Genomic DNA, 18802 nt, shown 5'->3' with positions numbered 1-18802 from the left:
TGTAAACAACTATAGGCCTGTGTCCAATATTCTCTTCCTGGGCAAGGTGCTTGAGCGTGGAGTGGCTGACCAGCTCTAGACGCTCTTGGAGGAAACGGATTATCTAGATCCATTTCAATCAGGCCTCAGGCCTGTCTGTGGAACAGAAACAGCTTTGGTCACCCTGTGGGATGACCTGTGTGGGGATGGGGGGTGCAGCCCTGTTAATTCTATTGGACCTCTCAGTGGCTTTCAATACCATTGACCATGATATCCCTTTTGGATAGGCTAGCCAAGTTTGGTGTGGGAGGAACTGATTGGAGGTGGTTCTGCTCCTGTTTCGAGGCCTGTTTCCCAAATGGTGAAGCTAGGAGATTACTGCACAACCCCTTGGCAGTTGTACTTTGGGTTCTGCAGCGTTTCAGTCTTTCCCCTATGCTGTTTATCATCTACATGAGAGTTCTGGGAGAGATCTTCCGGAGATTTGACCTGAGGTGTTCTCAGTATGTGGATGACATTCAGTTGTATCTCTCTTTTTCATCAGATGCAGGTGAGGCAGTGACTGTCCTGAATCAGTGCCTGGATGCAGTAATGGACTGAATGAGGGTGAACAAGTTGAGACTCAATCCAGACAAGACAGAAATACAGTGGTTCTTCTACCCAGGTGAATGATGTTCAGCCTGTTCTAGATGGGGTTGCACTCCCCCTGAACAATCAGGTTTGCAGTCTGGGAGTGCTCATCAATCCAGCAAGGTCACTGGAGGCTTGGTGGCCTCTGCAGCTCAGAGCGCCCAATATTGGCTTCGGCTGATACGTCAGCTGTGACCTTACCTGGAGAGAGATAGCTTGGCCACAGTTAGTTATGCTCTGGTAACCGCTCACTTAGATCACTGCAATGCATTGTACATGCGCCTGCCTTTGAAAATGATCCAGAAACTGCACCTGGTACAAAATAGGGCTACAAGATTATTAACTGGGACTGAGCATTTTGATCATATCACGCCAGTGCTTCGTCAGCTGCACTGGTTCCCAATCTGTTTCTGGGCCCAATTCAAAGTGCCGCTTTAAACCTTTAAAGCCCTAAATGGCTTGTAACAGGTTTAACTGAGAGAGCGCCTGGCCCCATTATTCAGACCTTAAGATCATCGTCAGAGGCCCTGCTCCAAGTGACCCTGCCAGATGGAGTGAGGTGGGTAGTTACTAGGGAGAGGGCCTTTTTGGTGGTTGTACCCCGTTTATGGAACAGCCTCCCTGGTGAGGTTCGCTTGGCATCATCACTTTGTTCTTTTAGATGCCAGGTAAAGACTAGAGATGTGTTTGAATCAGAATTTGCAATTTGATTCAAGCTTGAATTGAATCACAAAATCCGCAAATCGATTCGTTGAAACAGCGACCATTGTCAGCTGTCAACTCAAATCGATTAAAGTGATTCAGCCTTAGGGAACAACGGGGAACTCGACTCATCCCATTGTTCCGCATAGGTAGGTCCTAGGGACACCAAAGTGGGTTGGGTGGTAGGGTGTAAGCAACTTTATTTATTTTTAACCTTTCCTAAAAAACCCATAGGATCTATGGGGGTCTTGGGGAAAGTTTGAAAAAAACCTAGATCACCCATTTGCCTATTTCTTTTGTGGGCTGAGTCAGGTAGCACCCATCATGCCGAGGGCTATAGACCACCTCCAGCCTCAGAGGCAGGATGCCTCTGAATACCAGTTGCAGGAGAGTAACAGCAGGAAAGAGGACATGCTCTCAATTCCTGCCTGTAGGCTTCCAGTGGCATCTGGTGGGCCACTGTGTGAAAAAGGATGCTGGACTATCTGGGCCTTGGGCCTGATCCAGCAGGGCTGTTCTTATGTTCTTACCACCCAACCCACTTTGATGTCCTTAGGACCTACCCATGGGGAACAATGGGGTGTTCCAAGTTCTCCATTGTTCTCTATAGCCAAAACAAACTGCACTCACAGTGTGCACATGACAAGTTTTACATTGCAATTTGCAAAGCACCTTGCGTCCCTGCCTTGCAAAATACTGCACACTAGAAGCACACAGTTAAAGGAATCTGTGTCCCTCCTGACACAGAACACACATGTTTAGACAGTCCAAAAATGGCCAAAAAAGAATCACTGACCCAGAATCCACTGCCAGCCACAGTTCGTGCACTGCAGTAACATCATTGGCACAAGTTGCGTTCTAACACACAATTATGATTTCCTTACTTCCTAGCATTGCAACAGCTGCCACAGCAGTGCTCTTTGCAGCAAGCATAGCCATAAGCTCAACTAGAACGTCTTCAGCCATATTTTGACTGAGTACACCTTGCAATGCAGATTGCAGAGCAATGAGTGAAGCACAAGTTAATCTCAAGGTCAGACTTGGGGCTCATCTCATAGCAATCGCCAAGAAAATATCACACACACGCATACATAGAGCTGAGCTGCCACACTGTCCATTTCTCACCACAACACCATATCACAAACAGACCAAAACACAACTCTAAGAAGGCAAGGCAGGCACCCACCCACCCAAATTCTGCCTTTGGTGGCGCAGAGCCCCTGGTGGCGCAGTGGTAAAACTGCCGCCCTGTAACCAGAAGGTTACAAGTTCGATCCTGACCAGGGGCTCAAGGTTGACTCAGCCTTCCATCCTTCCGAGGTCGGTAAAATGAGTACCCAGAATGTTGGGGGCAATGTGCTAAATCATTGTAAACCGCTTAGAGAGCTCCGGCTATAAAGCGGTATATAAATGTAAGTGCTAAGTGCTATTGCTTTGGCAATCTGAGATCCAGCAAAACCAGATAGTTGTTAATATAGCAGTAACAGTACAACATATTATATTCGGTGCTGAGGGGGGAAACCCACAAAATCAATCCGTAGTTGATTCCTCCCTGCTTCCTTTCCTGATTTATCCTCTTCAAGGGCACACTAAGGGCTCTCTCTGCCTCCACCCCAGGCCCTTTGAAAACATTTTGAAATACCCTTCTTTTGTCATCCCCCCTCCTGCCTCTCCCCCCCCCCGCCAATGAGGGCACAGCTGCCATGACAACATTTGATTTGTGTGGCTTGTATGATAACAAGCCAGCTAAGAAACAAGGACATCTTAAGCCAATTGGAAGCCAGTGCCAGAAAACCAATTGGCAAGGGTGGAAAGCCTGCCAGAATGGCACTTGAATCACTCAAATCTGAGTTTGAATTGGAGTAATTTCAATTCAAACTCGAATCAGACCATATTCTTTAAGGGTCTTTCATCTTGAGTTTGAATCACTCACAATGGCCCTGTAGCAGATTATAAGCCTTTGTCTCAGAGCAAGCCCACGTGAGGGGAAGAAAAATGCTGAATCATTCCCTCTATGCTTTCCAAGTAAAGGCTTCTTTCAAAACTTTCCTGTAAATCTTGGTAGGTTCTAAGGCTGCCACCACGACCCAATTATTGACAGAGTTTAAACTCCCTCTGGGCTTGGGTGGAAATCCCAGGGAAAGCTCCTTCTTTTGTTATTGGAAAAGTATACAAAAACTTTCTGCATGCAAGTTTACACATGGTGAGAAGATTGGTAGTTGCTGAACATCTGAGGATGTGTTTTGCACCAGAGAAACCCCCTTCCTGCTTCCCCCTTTCCTGAGTTAAAAATCCACTCAGAGAGGCTTGCAAAATGCAAAGAACAAAAAAACCCCAACTCTATTCAAATGCTACAGACTGCTTCGGTCTGACGCTCTCTCAACTTTTAGTTACAGGTAAAAGAAATACTCAGTAGATTACAAGAATACTTCAAAAGGCACCCCAGATGATGTTAGGGCGGCACAACTTAAAAATCATGGTTACCCAGTTGCAAAGAACATGGATGCAGGAAAATACAAAAGCACCTTTAAAAGCTTACAGATAGACCATCCTACAACAGTATCAGGGATTTACCAAGCACACAAAAGAAATATAAGTTTTTAATGCAAAATCTGACTAACAAACTGCTCCCTAAGCTGAATCCCCTTTTCCTTGAAAACTCACCCACCATCTGATGAGAATCAAGCTTCCTGCAATCCTGTCTCTCAAGGATCTGCAGAGGTCCTCCTATAAGAGACATCTCCAGGCTAGCTTTTGACCATGAGGGAGCAAAACTCCATTGCTCCTCACTATGCCTTTCTGCCCTTGCTTCTCTCATCTCCAGCCTAGCTTCTTCCAACAAAGGAACCTTCTCTTCCTCCTCATGACTTTCTAGGTCCCACCCACCTGGTGTTTTGATTGGCTGAGCTCAGTGTCAGTCTGACTGACAGGCTGGTGACAGGTTCACCAGCCTGTCTGTCAGGACAGGGTTCATTTCCGGTTTACACTTTAGGGGAACGGAGGAGCTTGTCAATAACTGATCACTACAGGCCCGATTTGAGCTCAAATTGATTTGAATTTGAATCAATTTGCACATCTCTAGTAAAGAGCTTTCTGTTCACTTAAGCCTTTTAAATTTGATTTTTAAAACTGACTTTTAAAAAGTTTTAAAATTGTATTGTATTGTATTTTGTATTTTTGGGGTGTGTGTTTTGTGTGTTTTTAATCAACATTTTAATGCTGTGTTATGCACCTCCCAGAGAACAATTTGTTAAGGGGCGGCTAACATATAAATATTATTATTATTATTTATTTATTGTGTCCTATTTTTATTTGGCAATGCTGGCAATTATAGCAAATGGCCTGTATGGGAATCTTTGCTGTGTTGCTAGGTTTCCCTCTGACTGCTGCAGGGCTGGATGTGGCAAGCAGCCCTAACACATGGCACCATCATGAAATATAAAAGGTTTCATTTGCTTGTGTAGTGGCATTCTTGGCTTCATGGAATATTTGACTATGGTCAGATAACAGGTGGTCCCTTGACTGGCGTGCCAACCCTAGTGTGCACATATCCTTATTTTATTGTGCATGTCTTATCTAATTTAGGAAGAAATTGTAGGAATGTGAGACCTCCTAAAAACCAGGCAGGCCTATTCCACCAGACATAAGTTGATAGCCAGAGTGTAGCTCTGTTTTTGTAGGGTGGTATGTTGGTAGATCAGAGATATTAGCCATTTCTGTTGTAGAGGACAAAAGTGTTGATGTGTTGAGCGTGAAGCATAATCAGCTGGCTTGACCCTGGCATTGTTGGCTTGCTAGGCGTCTGCTTGGCTCCAGCTACGGTTTGAAATTGTGAAACCCCACTTCAGTGGATGCTTATGTCTTCGATCTATCGTTGTGCATCTCTGCTTTATCCAGGAAGATGGTGATCCTCTTTTGTCCAAGACAGATCTGACAAACAGTTCTAGGACATGTTGACTGGGAGCACACATGTTCTTTGGAAGGTCATGCCATATTTGGCACTGAGATGGAGAAGTTTTACCCAGTCTGTTTATTTCATTCCGAAGAACTTGACCAGATTTCTTAGAAGGGGTATTTTCCTGACAGGTGTTGTCAGAGCACGCGCCTGGCTTGTTTGTTCTTGGCAGCTGCCAAGCAAGGCTGCTGAAATGTCAGCACTCTGCTTGCAGCTTCAGTGTGGGTGAAATGAAGAGCTCTTCCAGAACATCTACCCCATCTTAGATTTCCACTAAATCAGCTGTTTGGTTAACCCCAGGTTAGCTTTACTGCCATTTTCTGCCCATGCTAGCTTTGCTGCTTTGGATTCATGTGCCATTAACTCTTACTGGCTAGAAGCACTTTTAGAGCAGCTGAAAAGACTGGTGGGTGAGATGTAAACGGTGCTGATCGGCTTACTGTGTTTGTCTGTGGCTGTTTACACATACAGCATGCTTTTTATTAATATAGGTAAGGAGAGTCATTTAATCGAGCTAAATGCCAGGAGTTTGGCCTTAATAATGGAAGTGGCCGACATGCTGCTCAAGAGTACTCCGGGTTAGTCGTGTATTTGCACAGTTTGCATAAGTTGTGCAAGTGCAAAAATTTGCACAATTAGTGTTACATAAGAGGAAGCCTTTTATTTATTTATTTATTTATTTATTTATTTGATTGATTGATTTCTATACCGCCCTACCATAAATGGCTCAGGGCGGTTTACACAGAGAAATAACAAATAAATAAGATGGCTCCCTGTCCCCAAAGGGCTCACAATCTAAAAAGAAACATAAGATAGACACCAGCAACAGTCACTGGAGGTATTGTGCTGGGGTGGATATTTCCAAGAGCAGGCTTACTCTTGTGTAATGTGAACGCAATGTTACTAGGCTGACATGCTCTTGTGCAGTATGTCAGCCAGTGTCTTTAAGCTAAAGGAGTGAAGAAGGGCTAGAACAAGGTCTTGAAAAACAGGGTGTCCCCAAGTCTCTCATTAATTAAACAGAATTCCTGGAAAGGGAAGTTGAATGAAGTTGCCTGAGACTTTGTGGAGCCACTGATCCATCCTGCTGGCTACTGACTGACAGCACCTCTCCAAGGTCTCAGGCAGTGAAGTCTTTGCCAGCTCTCACATAAGAGGGAGTTTTGACCAGGAAAGCTGGGGACTGAAACTGGGACCTCCTGCTTGCAGAGTCTGCACTTTGTCACTGTGCTATGGCCCTGCCCCCGTCACTTCAGGGAACAATCGTTCTTTCTGTTCCCTCACATGGAAATGGTTTCTTATGAGAGTTTTAACCTTGCCTCTGTTTTCTAGGTCAAGAAAACTGATCTGGCTCTGATGAGGAAACTGATATTGTGGCGTTCACTAGCGAGTATGATGCAAAGGGCAAGTTTGACAGCATTCTGTACAAAAGTGGTTTACGAAACGGCATCAGTGGCATAAAATGAAAAAAAACAAATGTGCTCTATGGCCAGGGCTGACCTAAACCCCTGCAGTGCCTGAGGTGATGGACTGAGTCACCTGCCTACCCCGGCCTTTTTGCCCATTCCAGGGCTTTCCATTTTCTACAAGGCAGCACTTTCCCACTTCTGTGAGCCGGTGTTTCCAGTATCAGCTGGTGGCGGTAGCCTGACAGCTTTCCCTTATGATTCCCACGACGTAGTGGCATATATGCATTGGCTGCCTGGTTCTTGTACTTGCTCTGAAGGAAATGCTTGTTCTACACATCATATGTTTGCTGTCTCAGATGAGTCTTTCCCAGTCTTCCTGGAAATGCCAGGGTGAGACCCTCCCTGATAAGTGTGCTTAAAACGACAGTCTTAAGGTCATGTTGTGAGCAGCACTTTTTCCTTGTGGGGTGTGAGGGGAGCACTACTCATCTCCCTTTATCAGTATCCCATCCTCTCTGAAGGTACAAAGTGTCAGGGGTTATGTATCTGCATGAAACAAGGCTATTTCCAGATGGAGTGTGCAGGCTTTTGTGCACTCTTAAGACTGGGCTTATGCTAGATCCAAAAACTGGGGTATATTCAAATCGGTACCATAGCTCAGTGATGGAACACATGCTTTGCACCCACAAGATCCCAAGTTCCATGTGCAGCACTTCCAGTTAAAAGGATCTCTGGTAGCTGGCCTAGGAAGCTCATTGTGATTTTTACTTGCTAACCTAGTCCAGGGGTGGCAGCATATGTTTCCCTATGAAACAATGTACCTGTTTGATGTTCCTGACAGGCCTGTGGTTTGCACACTGTTTCCCACTTGGCCAGAAAATGTATTTGAAAGTGGCAAAGAAAGAATCCTTTTAACCTGCCTGGGGATGTGTGTGTAGCCGTGTTTGGTTCAGCACGTGCGTGATCTGTGTACAGTGTAGGTATAATTGCTTATCTGTGCAGGTATTATATTCAGTTCATGTACAGCAGTACATGCAATCTGCCTCTCGGAGGCAAAAAAGGAACCCCTTTTCGAGGGGCCAAGTTCCCATGTTGACTCTTAAACTGAATGCATGTGCAGTCATTATTTATGAAAACATTACAAACATCTGCACGTGTATATAATGTATCATGTAAATAGCCAGTGTGTGCCATATATTCAAGGCACTAGGGCAGGCCTGCTCAACTTAGGCCCCCCAGCTGTTTTTGGACTACAACTCCCATAATTCTCAGCCACAGCAGCGAATAGCCAGGAATTATGGGAATTGTAGGCCAACATCTGCAGGAGGGCCGAAGTTGAGCAGGCCTGCACTAGGGCCACTGATTGTGTCTGAGGTAGGTTCTAACCACTTGGGGTGATAGACCCAGGACATTGCAAACCCCACATGTTCTGAGGTCATGGCAGGTCATGAAGCCTGAGATATACAAGTGGAATGAGGAGTGGCTCTTGCCTCATTATTAGAACACACCAGGAAGATTACGTTTTGGTCATACCAGTGGCTTTCAGGAGTTTTTCCATGTCCCCAGCCAAATGAAATCGCTTCACATAATGTGCACCTTTCCATATTTGGTTTCATGGTCAATATTGGCCCTGAAGTGGGGGGAAAGGCATTTGCAGTTCAGTCGTATTTGTCTTTGCTTTAGTGTGCTATGGAAGGAAGTGAAACACCATTGAGCTACCAGTCTGAAGAGAGCAGCATGCTGGACATACCGTGCGCCTTAAGGGCAGAAGACTTTCTACTGAACCCCGGCACTGGGAGAGATGATGAGCTTTTCAATTCTGGAGTGGCATTTGTTTCACCAGCATCTACAGTGGTTGATGCAGGTAAAGTTTCATCGCAGTTGTTACTTCTGTTATCTCTTGTACTTTTCTTCTTCAGATGTGTCAGGCAGGGAAAAACAGCCACATCTGGAACTCTAGATACAGTCCTTTTACGGTGAGCAGGTTTGATGTGTGAACCTCTATGTGAGCATGTGTGACTTACATGTTATCCAAAAATGTAAGCTCAAGGCACCTTCTGGTGCAAGTGTGAGGTTGTGATGCACAACCCTTGAAGTCATGCTGTGTCCCTCTGAGTAGTTTGCGGAGTCATTCAGTTTCTGCTTCATAGACTGCAGTTAGTGGCTCCTTTCTGCAATCTTTTGTCCTCCTAATGTAAGTTGTTGTCTTTTTTAGAGGTAGAGATTGTCTCAGTCTGTGTGCTGTTTTAGTATTGTGGAGGTTTTTTAAAAAACTTATTAAGTGAAATTTCAAGGTAAGCTTTTAGAATGGTTTATGAATGGAAATAAATGATCGTGCGAGCTTTTAACAGTGCTGCAGAATTTCCAGTGTCTGCTTTTGTGTTTTGGAAAAGCTGTAGTTGCTTAGAAGCGTTGCTTATACTGAATCAGACGCATTGTTGCCAGACCCTAAGGGGTATACTCATGAGTCAAATGTGCCATAACCCAAAATTTGGCTTTTAAAAAGCCAAATCTGGCAACAATATGTTGTTTTTGAGAGACTGGGTAGGAGGCTTTAAATTCTGCTCTCCAGGGCCCTGGGCCCTGCTACCTCTGAGCTCCTATCTCACTTTTATATTTTGGACCTGGGATCTTAGTGCACACAGAATTATGACACTTTCCTTGTAATTATACCCAAGGTACTATTGCAAGGCATACCTAGTGCTGGAGTGTGAGTGTGTGTGTTTTTAAACTGGCTGAAAACTGAATGTGCCCCAATTTGACAAATATGTACAGTAGGTTTCTATATCTAGCATCTGTTAGTAGTACTGCGTATTTGGCACCTGTTGCTAGATTGCTAGATCGTAGTAACCCAAGAATCATAAGAGAGAGTTCAGGGAAGGACTCTACTGTTCAGAAATCCATGCTACATGAAGTTAGGGATCGTTTGGATGTCGGCTGCATAGTTTTAATGATGCCACTTAGCAAGCAGAAGTGATGTAGTAAGTTGCAAAAAAAAAAAAAAGGTTATTTGCTATATTTTTTATTTTATTTATAGAGGACAGTTCTCTAATGGGTGGGCAGCATTGCTGTTTGGCTCATCTGTGAGTGTACTGAAGCTTGTTTAAATGTGCTAGATTTTGTAGATGTGTGTTAAATCTTCAAAGAAATTGATTTCCTTCCCCACCACCTGTGTTTCTGTATCAGTATCTGACTTTGTTCCACTGTTGCTTCAAGTAAGTTGTTGATTTCTGTTGATCAAATACAGGCTTTTATTAATCTCTAGTGGATTGAGAGGGATAGCCTGTAAAATCGTACTAAATAGCATTGTGTGATGCTATCACAAACACGATCCACAGTTTGTCTTTCGTTCTGAGATATGTTCAGGCTGTTAAAATGGCATAATTGCTCTTTACTTTGTAGAGTCATAACAAAGGATGTGTGTGTTCTGTTGTTCTAGACTGGACCGAGATAAACTGTTCTTCCCTGTCAGAAGTAAGAATCTATCTATCTATCTATCTATCTATCTATCTATCTATCTATCTATCTATCTATCTATCTATCTAATTCTCCTAAATGTACCTGTCTCTAATCCCATGCATGGCAGCCCTCATGAGAGTTTGAGCAGTTGCCGGGTAGCAATGGGACGGGCGGGAGGGAAGAAAATGGCGGCAGTGACAGCCGGCTGGCCAGATGGCTGGCAGAGAAGAAAATGTGGCTGGCCGAGAAAACAGCAACGGCGGTGGCGATGGGCGGAAGGAGGTGGCGGGGATGGACAGGCAGCGGGGATGGGCGGATGAAAGAAGGAAGTGGCAACGGGCGGGGGGAAGAAAGAAGAGGCAACGGGCGGGCAGGAGACAAATCGGTAGTGATCACGGCGACGGGGGGGACAGCGGCGACAGGTGACAATGGTGACAAACTAGAGGCGCAGATGCTCTTTTTATATTTTATATTTTATATTTGTATTTATTTATATTTATATTTATTATATTTATATTTATTGATGCTCTTTTCCCTTTATTAAAAAGGAACTAGCTAGTTCTTTTTTATTCTTCCCTATCATAGTTTTCATGTTAAGCTGTCACAGTAACAATTCCTCCACTCTGCATGATATGAGATCAACATTCAGCTGGGGTATGTGCAATTGCCTGGCTTTGAAATGAATCTCCCTTTTTACAACAGTTGTATACATGACATCTGACCCTTGCCTCCCACTCCCTGCACCTTTATTGTTAAGGCCCTTGTCACACATTCTATGCTCTGCAAAAGTATGCATATGGAAGTGCTAGTATGGAATCAGCTGCCAGCCTCAGCTTCCTTTTTCTTTGCAAGCCGATGAACCAGAGCAAGCCTCTGGTGGCGTGCTGCATTTGCTTATTTTGTTTGCCTTTTTGGCTTTGCCAGTTCCAAGAAACTGGAAAGGAGCACCCTGAGGGCTGCCTGCTTCCTTCTCCCTAGGCCAACCCTCTCTACCTCCCCATGGTGCTTTCTGCCACTTTCCCTTGGCCCAGAACCCTCTTCTGCCTTCCAAGTGCTGTGTTCTCCTGCTTCAGGAACAGGCCTTTCCTCTCTTTATGTCCTCCCCTGGCTTCCATGATGTATCACTCCTTCTCTTCCTATCCAGTCTGTCCACACCCAGCACCGAAATCAAGGATTTTGAGGTAGCAGTAGTGATCTTGCATGAATCTTCCTTGATAAATTGGGAGCTTGGCAGATATAATCCTAGGGGCAGTTTAATGTGATCTGTGGCTGATTCTCCTGACGTGGTTTTATTTAAAGGTAGCTGCTGAGGCTCTGTATTAGACTGGGACAGCAGTACTAGGAGAAGGGGATGTTCAACTTTCCTCCGTGTCATTTTCTCAAATTGAATTGCACTCCCACCACATGATGCTGTTAGCCTTGTAGCACAGAAAAATGGGGAGGAGGATTTCGATCAGAAAAAATGTCATAGAGGAAAGCATTGAACTTGGTACACTTTGGAGCCCCTTGTGAGTGTGTGTTAAGTAGAATAGAAAACTTTGGGAGTTCTAATCACAGCTCTCCTATGCCACATGTAGTTTGGTTCTCACAGTGGATAGAAGCCACTGTCTTTTGAAGTATACTGTGAATACTCTAGGTGGCATCTAAGAGCAAACACAAATGCAGTTTGAAAATTGTTGTCCTTCTAGTCAAATTGAAAATGCATATTGGTGGTCCAGTACAAAGGACACTACTGGCCACTAAATGCATTCCTTATTAAAAGGAATATCATAGTAGCACGATCTGTCTGCTGTGAATTTATTTGAAGCATTGCTAAATGTAAAAGCTTTATAATTTTCTATAGATGTTTAGTGTACAGAAACGAGGAAGCACAGTTGAAAACTGTTTTTATTCCTCTGTAGAATATTCCAGCTTTTGCTGCATTTTGGCTAGTGAAGGACAAAGATATAGCACAGAATTTTAGGAGGTGATGCCTAATGATTATAGTGGAAGGTTTCAAACATAGTTTTTGCCTTCTAATTTTAGCAATGATGGGTTTTCATATGTACTTTGTGTCTAATTCAGTGACAAGAAAATGACAGGATGCCTTTTGGTGAGTCACAACCTGGAGGAGCCCAAAGCAAAACTTAAGGTTTAATTGGATAAACACTGTATGGAGGAAAATAGACTTTTAACCAGTCAAGTTCTTTTTTGTACATCCACATGAGATAGCAGGCATATATTTGAGAAATTAATGTCACCCATATGGCTTTCCAAAGCTTGAGAAGGAGATGCCTGTCCCTACCTGTCACTGCAATATCTTACAGGTCATCCAGTTGGAGAAAAAAGTCTGAGAGAGGGTGACTTTGTCCAAGGCTGTGAGTTCATAGCTGAAGTGGGATTTTGCTTATGCCCAGGGTGATCTGAGATGAGCCATGTTTAGGCTTACAGAGGAATCCTCTTCCACTGCTCACTCAGACTGCCTTGTCTTACAGTGTAATCTGTGGCCTGCTTGCCCTACAATTTGTTCTGAGGGCACCTCCCTGTGACAGTTCACCTGCTTTCTCATTGTGGTAGGAAATTGTGTAGGCTTGTATTTAGAGAACTGGATTGTTAATAATGATACTGATTTGTCCAGAGGCAGATTTCCCAGGTCAACCTACCATGCTGAATATGTATGTGGATAGAAGGCCTGTCCACAGTCACTCAATTTCCTCAGACTGAAATTCTTCAGATGGCTGCCTTATATGTCAGCAGGAGTGGCTATTTCACATTAAAGTATTCAGCTGTCAGAGAAGAGACTTTAGGAATGTATAATATTGAGTGGATATTGAGTGGATGAGTGGAGGTGGGTAGTTATTATCATCTTTGATGTGAGAATAAGATGTTATCCGTTTGTATTTTCATATAGGAAAGAATACCACCATAGATGGTTGTTCAGATTGGGAGGAACGTTTGAATCTTGATAAGTGTGTCTGGTTTGCTGACTGACTTAATTCTTGCTGCATCTTTGTTTAGAAATTAGCTACTGGCTAAGTCAATTTGTCGTGTGATTTGAATACTGTTCTGGTACACTTTCCATATATTATAACTACTATCTAGAATTATTTCCAAAAAAGTAAAATTGGGTCTTGCTTTCTGCATTTTTGTTTCCCTGATTTTCCTGCTCCATAGTCCACCCTTCCTTTATTCATGGATTTATTTTAATAAACCAGTGACACTACTGCAGGGATGTATTATGAGTGGTAAGACTAACAGGAGCTCTGCTCCAAGAAAGTTCATCTTTATTGTTCAGACTTCGTTACTTAGTATGAACAATAAAGATGATTGCTCCGAGCAACTTCAGTTGGAAGTTGTTGGCAAGGATCAACTGGCTATAACAGGCTTTATATCCTGCTTTGTTTCTGTTGATCTGTCCTACAAAAAATAAGTTTTGTTTAGTATTTTAATTTTCCGATTTGTTCTGTAAAACAAAACACTACATATTTTGCTGTGTATTATTGGGGCTGCCTCCAAAGTGAATGTTAACATGAATGTTCTAAAGATTAGGAAAACATTGTTGACCTAATTGTTTCATAACTGATTTAGCTCAGTAATTCATCAACAGGTCTCTTTCACTGGCAAGTGTTGAAACATAGTGTTTGCTAGCCTCTGCTGGTGGAAGTCACCTTAGTTTAACTGGATTCTTTTACACACGAAACTGCTTTAGTCAATTGCCTTTGAACATAAGGCAGTTTCCACTAGAGGGCTCTCAAATAAGTGTGTTTACACAATAACTTGATTTTCTGGACTTCTATATGGGAAGTCCTAATTGTACTCTTCCCTGCAAATACTTCTCTGAATCGCTGCTGTATGCTGCCCTCTGATGCGATTTCTCCACACTGCCACTTTTCAGATGCAAAGCTGTTTTAACTTTACACCATAAGTTATGAACATCCTCCTTCATTTTGAATCTGACTTCCTCATTCTGGACTGATGTTCTGGATGTACTGTGTACACTACTGTTAACTGCACTTTCTCCTTATATTCAGTTTAAACCCTGCTGGGATTAATATGTCTATGGTTAAAATATCCTGTTGTTATGGGAGTGATTAGTGAAGGGTGTGTGAAGTTTATTATAGATCATAGCGGGGATTCTTAACCTCTCATATCTATGGACCCCACAGATCCTCAGTATTACTCATTGACCTCCATCCCATTTATAGATGTCTGCTAACTGGGCAAAGAGGCACCTTTTAAACATGATGATTCTCTTTATTTAGCAGAGGGAGAGCAACTAGCCCTATCCAGCCACAGCACAGTACCCCTAGTGACTGTTGCTGGTCTCTGTCTTATAATTCTTTTTAGATTGTGAGCCCTTCGGGGACAGGAATCCATCTTACTTACTTACTTTGTTTGTTTGTTTATTTGTTTGTTATTTCTCTTTGTAAACCACCTTGGGAACTCTTTTGTTGAAAAGCGGTATATAAATATTTGTTGTTGTTGTGCTGTTGCTAAACAGATCGTAACAAGATTGCGCCCAGGACTTTTCACAGGGCAATATGAGCCACTTTGAGGTATGCAACTGCAGGAGTGTCTTCACCCACTTGAGCTGGAGCAGGTGTGGTAGTTAAAGCAGGTTAAGCATAACTTGCATTGGGTAGCTATATGTTAACTGAAGCAGGGAAAGATTCCTGTGTGATCATTCAAGTACTTGAAAATGTATGTATGTTTTTGGCCTGTTATAGTTTAGAGTAGAGTAATGCCGTCAGAGCTTCAAAGCCATGCTGGGAGCCCAAATCAAACACAAGCAAACATATACATTTTTCACAAACTTTGTCACAAAATTATACATGCTCCCAGACTAAAATGCTGTCTTGTAACTGTGGGCAAAATTGAAGCTTTGCTTGCAGTAAATGTGGGGTGGGCAGGTAAGTCCAGTAAACCAGCTTCAGAGCCATCCAATGTGATTGACCCTCTATCTCCATCAGTCCCACCTCCCCTTCCCCAACCATGGAGCATTAAAGCATCATTTCACAGATAACAAAGCGCTTCTGTTTTTGTTTGCATGTACCCTGCTATCACCTTTAAGAGTTTAGAAAGCCTGTTACCTCAAATTACAAATAAGTAGCTAATGGAGATGTCTCACACACACAATAGTGAGGACTAGAAACTTACCATGGCAGAGCAAGATGCAGGAGCTGTATTGCGTCCTAGCTGTACTGCTAAAGCTTTGTAAAGGGAGGCAGTTTTCGCAGCTATGTTTCATCTCTAGCTTTTCCCCTGGAGCTAAAGACACCAGGCTTGAAGAAGATGTTTAAAAACCACAGGCTCAAATGTTCTGCACACTGCTTGCAAATGTTATAAATCGAATAAATAATAAAGTTGAATAAATAATAAAATTGAATAAATGATGAGGAAATAAAGTTTGCTTTTATTCATTTCTCAGCAAGATGTTCACACTGTGGTTCAATCTTTTCCATTTTTGTTTCATTTCCTCTGTTTAATTTCAACCTGAAAGTACATTTGATTCTGGAAAGGAAAGCAAAGCATTCTCAGTGGGGATTTATTAAGTGTTCAACTAAAGAAATGTCTTGGTGTTTTGGATTTTAGTCATCTAACATAAATAGCTATCCAGTCACTATGCTAGTGACACAAAAGTTATAATATTGTTACCCGTGAATCTAAGCATTTCATATTGATCTATACGTATTGATCCTAGGGTATATAGTTAATGGAGAACTGAGCTCTTGCTACACCATTTTGATGGTAGCTGAAGAGAGCAAGAGTCCCCTCCATCTTGTATTCCTGAATGTATGTCAGTGGGAAAGAATCTGCTTAGTATGCTTTGGTTCTCATACTCTGTGCCTTGAAGACCTTGTAACTTGCAACTTAGTATGTATTCTCTATGCCTTGCTTTGTTCTGGCCTACTGGTCAGGAGAGGTGATGATGCTGGTATCTGAACTGCCTCCTCGAAAGCTGCATAAGCCCTCCTTACACAATGGTAGTATTATAAGCCTGTTGGCCTAATATGGAGTTGTACGGCCGGACTACCTGGCTGGCTTGTTGTGAATGATGATGTATTCAGATGTATCAATTGTTGTATAAAAGCTTTGGACGGACACCATCTTGGGTCCGTCTTGTCTTTGGGAGCTATCCCCTAGACGGCCACTTTGTTAACTCTGCAGAATTCAATAAAGCTTCTTTGAACTATAAAGTTCTCTCCTCCTTGGTACGTACAAAATTGGCTATTGTCTACCAAGTAGATAGTAACCCGTTGGTTAACAATATCACGCTCTTCAGCAGGAAAATGTGTGCATCTGTTGTCTTGAAATCTTTCTTTAGCCTCTACACTACCCTGCCTGCCTGCCTTCCCGTATTTATCACTTTTAAGTATTTCTGGCTGCCATTCACTGAATTAGTAGGAGTTGCCATCAAGTCTTAGAATCAGTTTGTTGTCCTTGCAAAGCTGAAAGAGATACTAGCATGGTTTCCCGTTTCTAAGATTCTAAGCCTAGAATCTTAGCCTTGCAAGTAATAAATAATAAAGAGAGTATTTCAGGCATGTGCAGAATACCTTTCAGTCATTACCAACCACCCCCCTTCCCACTCTTAGCATGAAAAGCAAAGAATTTCTTGCATAAGAGAAAGGCCTTTCAGGAAGGAATCTCTGGGACTATAGTTTGCCTTGCTGCTGGGAGACATCTATTTCCCTTTTGTGAGATCTGGGATCTGCTTCATCAAATTGATTTTAAACTGACTGAACCTCTTTTTGCAATGGCATGGGAAAGTTCCTGCCTCCCTTGATGCCCTTCCAATATTTAGAAAGGCTTCGTGGGAAACTTAGATATCTGTCCGAATCTGAAGAATTAATCACCCAAAACACTGATCATTTATTAGGCAGAATTTATAAACTGAATACTTATTACTGAAGTATGAAACAGAGACTGAGCAGATAAAAGAATGTGTGATAAAATGGATGCAGAACTTTAATAGATCGATCGATCTCTCGGATTGGGAATACCAATGGAAAAAGAATGTGAAATTTACTTTGTGTACCAATCTAAGGAAAAATTGGTATAAGATGTTTTTCAGATGGTATATAACTCCTTTGACTATTAATAAAATAGATGATTCTTTTTTAAAGAAATGTTGGAAATGTAACTCACATTTAGGTTCATTTTACCATATGTGGTGGAGTTGCAGTAAAGCTCAACAGTTTTGGAAACAAATTCTTATGAAAACTGAACAAATCTTAGAAGTTAAGATCCCCTTCCTGCCAGAAAATTTTCTTTTAAGTATGATAAAACCTTATATTCCTGCCCAATCAAACGAATTGTGTTTATATATGATTACAGCGGCTAGGATTATATATGCATTTAACTGGTGTACTTTGGAAATTTCTTCCTTAAACGATTAGTTTTTGAAAGTGTGGGGCCATGCTTCAGTTTCAGAAGTCTCAGCTTATGTACATGGGATCTCTACTGAATCATTCATGTCTGTTTGGGAACCCTTTATAAATTATAATATCCATTATGGTCAAACTTTGTTCCCATTTTCTGGATTTGACTTATAGTGTTTTCGATATGTAACTTACAAGAAGCCGAATAGATTAGATTTTACAATTTTCAGAGTCTGAATTTCTTTTGCTTTATCTTGTTTTAGATATTTTTTCTTTACTGCTATAATTAATTAGAAAAATCAGGTTTTTCATTACAAAAAATGATTTGTTTTGTACTGTTTTGTATTGTCTTTATAGTGATTTGTCTTTGTCTTCTTTGGTTTACTTCTCAATAAAAATTCTTATTTAAAAACAAACCAGTATTTAGAAAGGCTTGAAAGACTATTTGGGTGTCTATGAGAGCTCAGAATCTAGAGATCCATTCTCAGCTAGAGCAAGCAAGACTGGGCTTGATGGACTAGTGGCAGAGGTGCTCTTACTCCGGGACTTCCGGGCCAAAGTCCAGGGCCTCCACACCCCTCTGGGGGTCTCCAAACCCCCTTTAGCTTGTCCCGAGTGGTATGGTTGCCACTCCATGCTGTGTTGGGTGGCCAAGCGTGACTGTGACCTGCACCAGGCAGCTGAGCTTGACCTCTGCTTTAAAGCCAGAGTGGGGAAGTGGGGAAAGAAATATGTGGGATGGGAATGTGTTAAGTTGCGTGTTGAAATTTTTCTGCTACTTCATATTTACATACATTTACCTGTTTTATATTCTTACCTTCTTGCAAGTCCAGTTGTTGTTTTGGGTCCTAAAGAACCCATGTGTTAAAAATACTGTGTGTGTGTCGCGGTGTGTGTAGGGGGATGATGCTTAACTTGCAGCGGGGGTGGGGTAGGGGGCTGGCTCCAAAGGCCTTTAGGTCCAGGCTCCAAAATTACCTAGGTGCACCTCTGACTAGTGGTCTAACCCAGCTTCATGTGCTCTCTCTGTTCTCTTCCTCCCAATCTCTTCACCCAGGTCAAGTACAATAGCTTTTAGATGAATTGCCTGAACCCTTTTTTCTGACTTAACAGTGGGGATTTCATGTTATTGAGGGTTTTGCTGCTGTTGTCATTCTATTGAGTCCGCCCCGCTTTGGGACAGTCAGAGATTCTCTTTCTTAAGCAATAGAGATTCCTAGTTGCTTCACCTCTCAGTCATGCTGAGTTTTTAAGAAAAGCTAGCTGCCTTTGTTCCTCCAGGTGCCAATTTGGGTTAGAATTTAAAA

General features: G+C 42.5%; 1 protein-coding gene across 10 annotated transcripts in view; it reads left to right on the top strand.

Annotated features, from left to right (window-relative positions):
* The window catches only part of SHLD1 (shieldin complex subunit 1), a 65468-nt gene that overhangs the window by 5068 nt on the left and 41598 nt on the right, over nt 1-18802 (top strand). For 4 of the 10 annotated variants that reach the window (XM_053284824.1, XM_053284821.1, XM_053284825.1 and 1 more), the window contains exons 3-5: nt 524-643; nt 6599-6670; nt 8359-8539. In XM_053284824.1, the coding sequence (XP_053140799.1) occupies nt 6623-6670; nt 8359-8539 (229 nt within the window). In that variant the 5' untranslated portion in view covers nt 524-643; nt 6599-6622. Of the gene's footprint in view, nt 1-523; nt 644-5736; nt 5758-6598; nt 6671-6690; nt 7066-8358; nt 8540-18802 lie in introns of those variants that run through there. The other 6 variants (XM_053284827.1, XM_053284828.1, XM_053284822.1 and 3 more) reach the window with 5 other exon arrangements.

The sequence above is a fragment of the Hemicordylus capensis genome, chromosome 1 (genome assembly GCF_027244095.1).
Source record: "Hemicordylus capensis ecotype Gifberg chromosome 1, rHemCap1.1.pri, whole genome shotgun sequence".
Taxonomy (NCBI): Eukaryota; Metazoa; Chordata; class Lepidosauria; order Squamata; family Cordylidae; genus Hemicordylus; species Hemicordylus capensis.
Note: the sequence above shows the minus strand (reverse complement) of the source record. Positions and strands in the feature narration are given on the sequence as shown.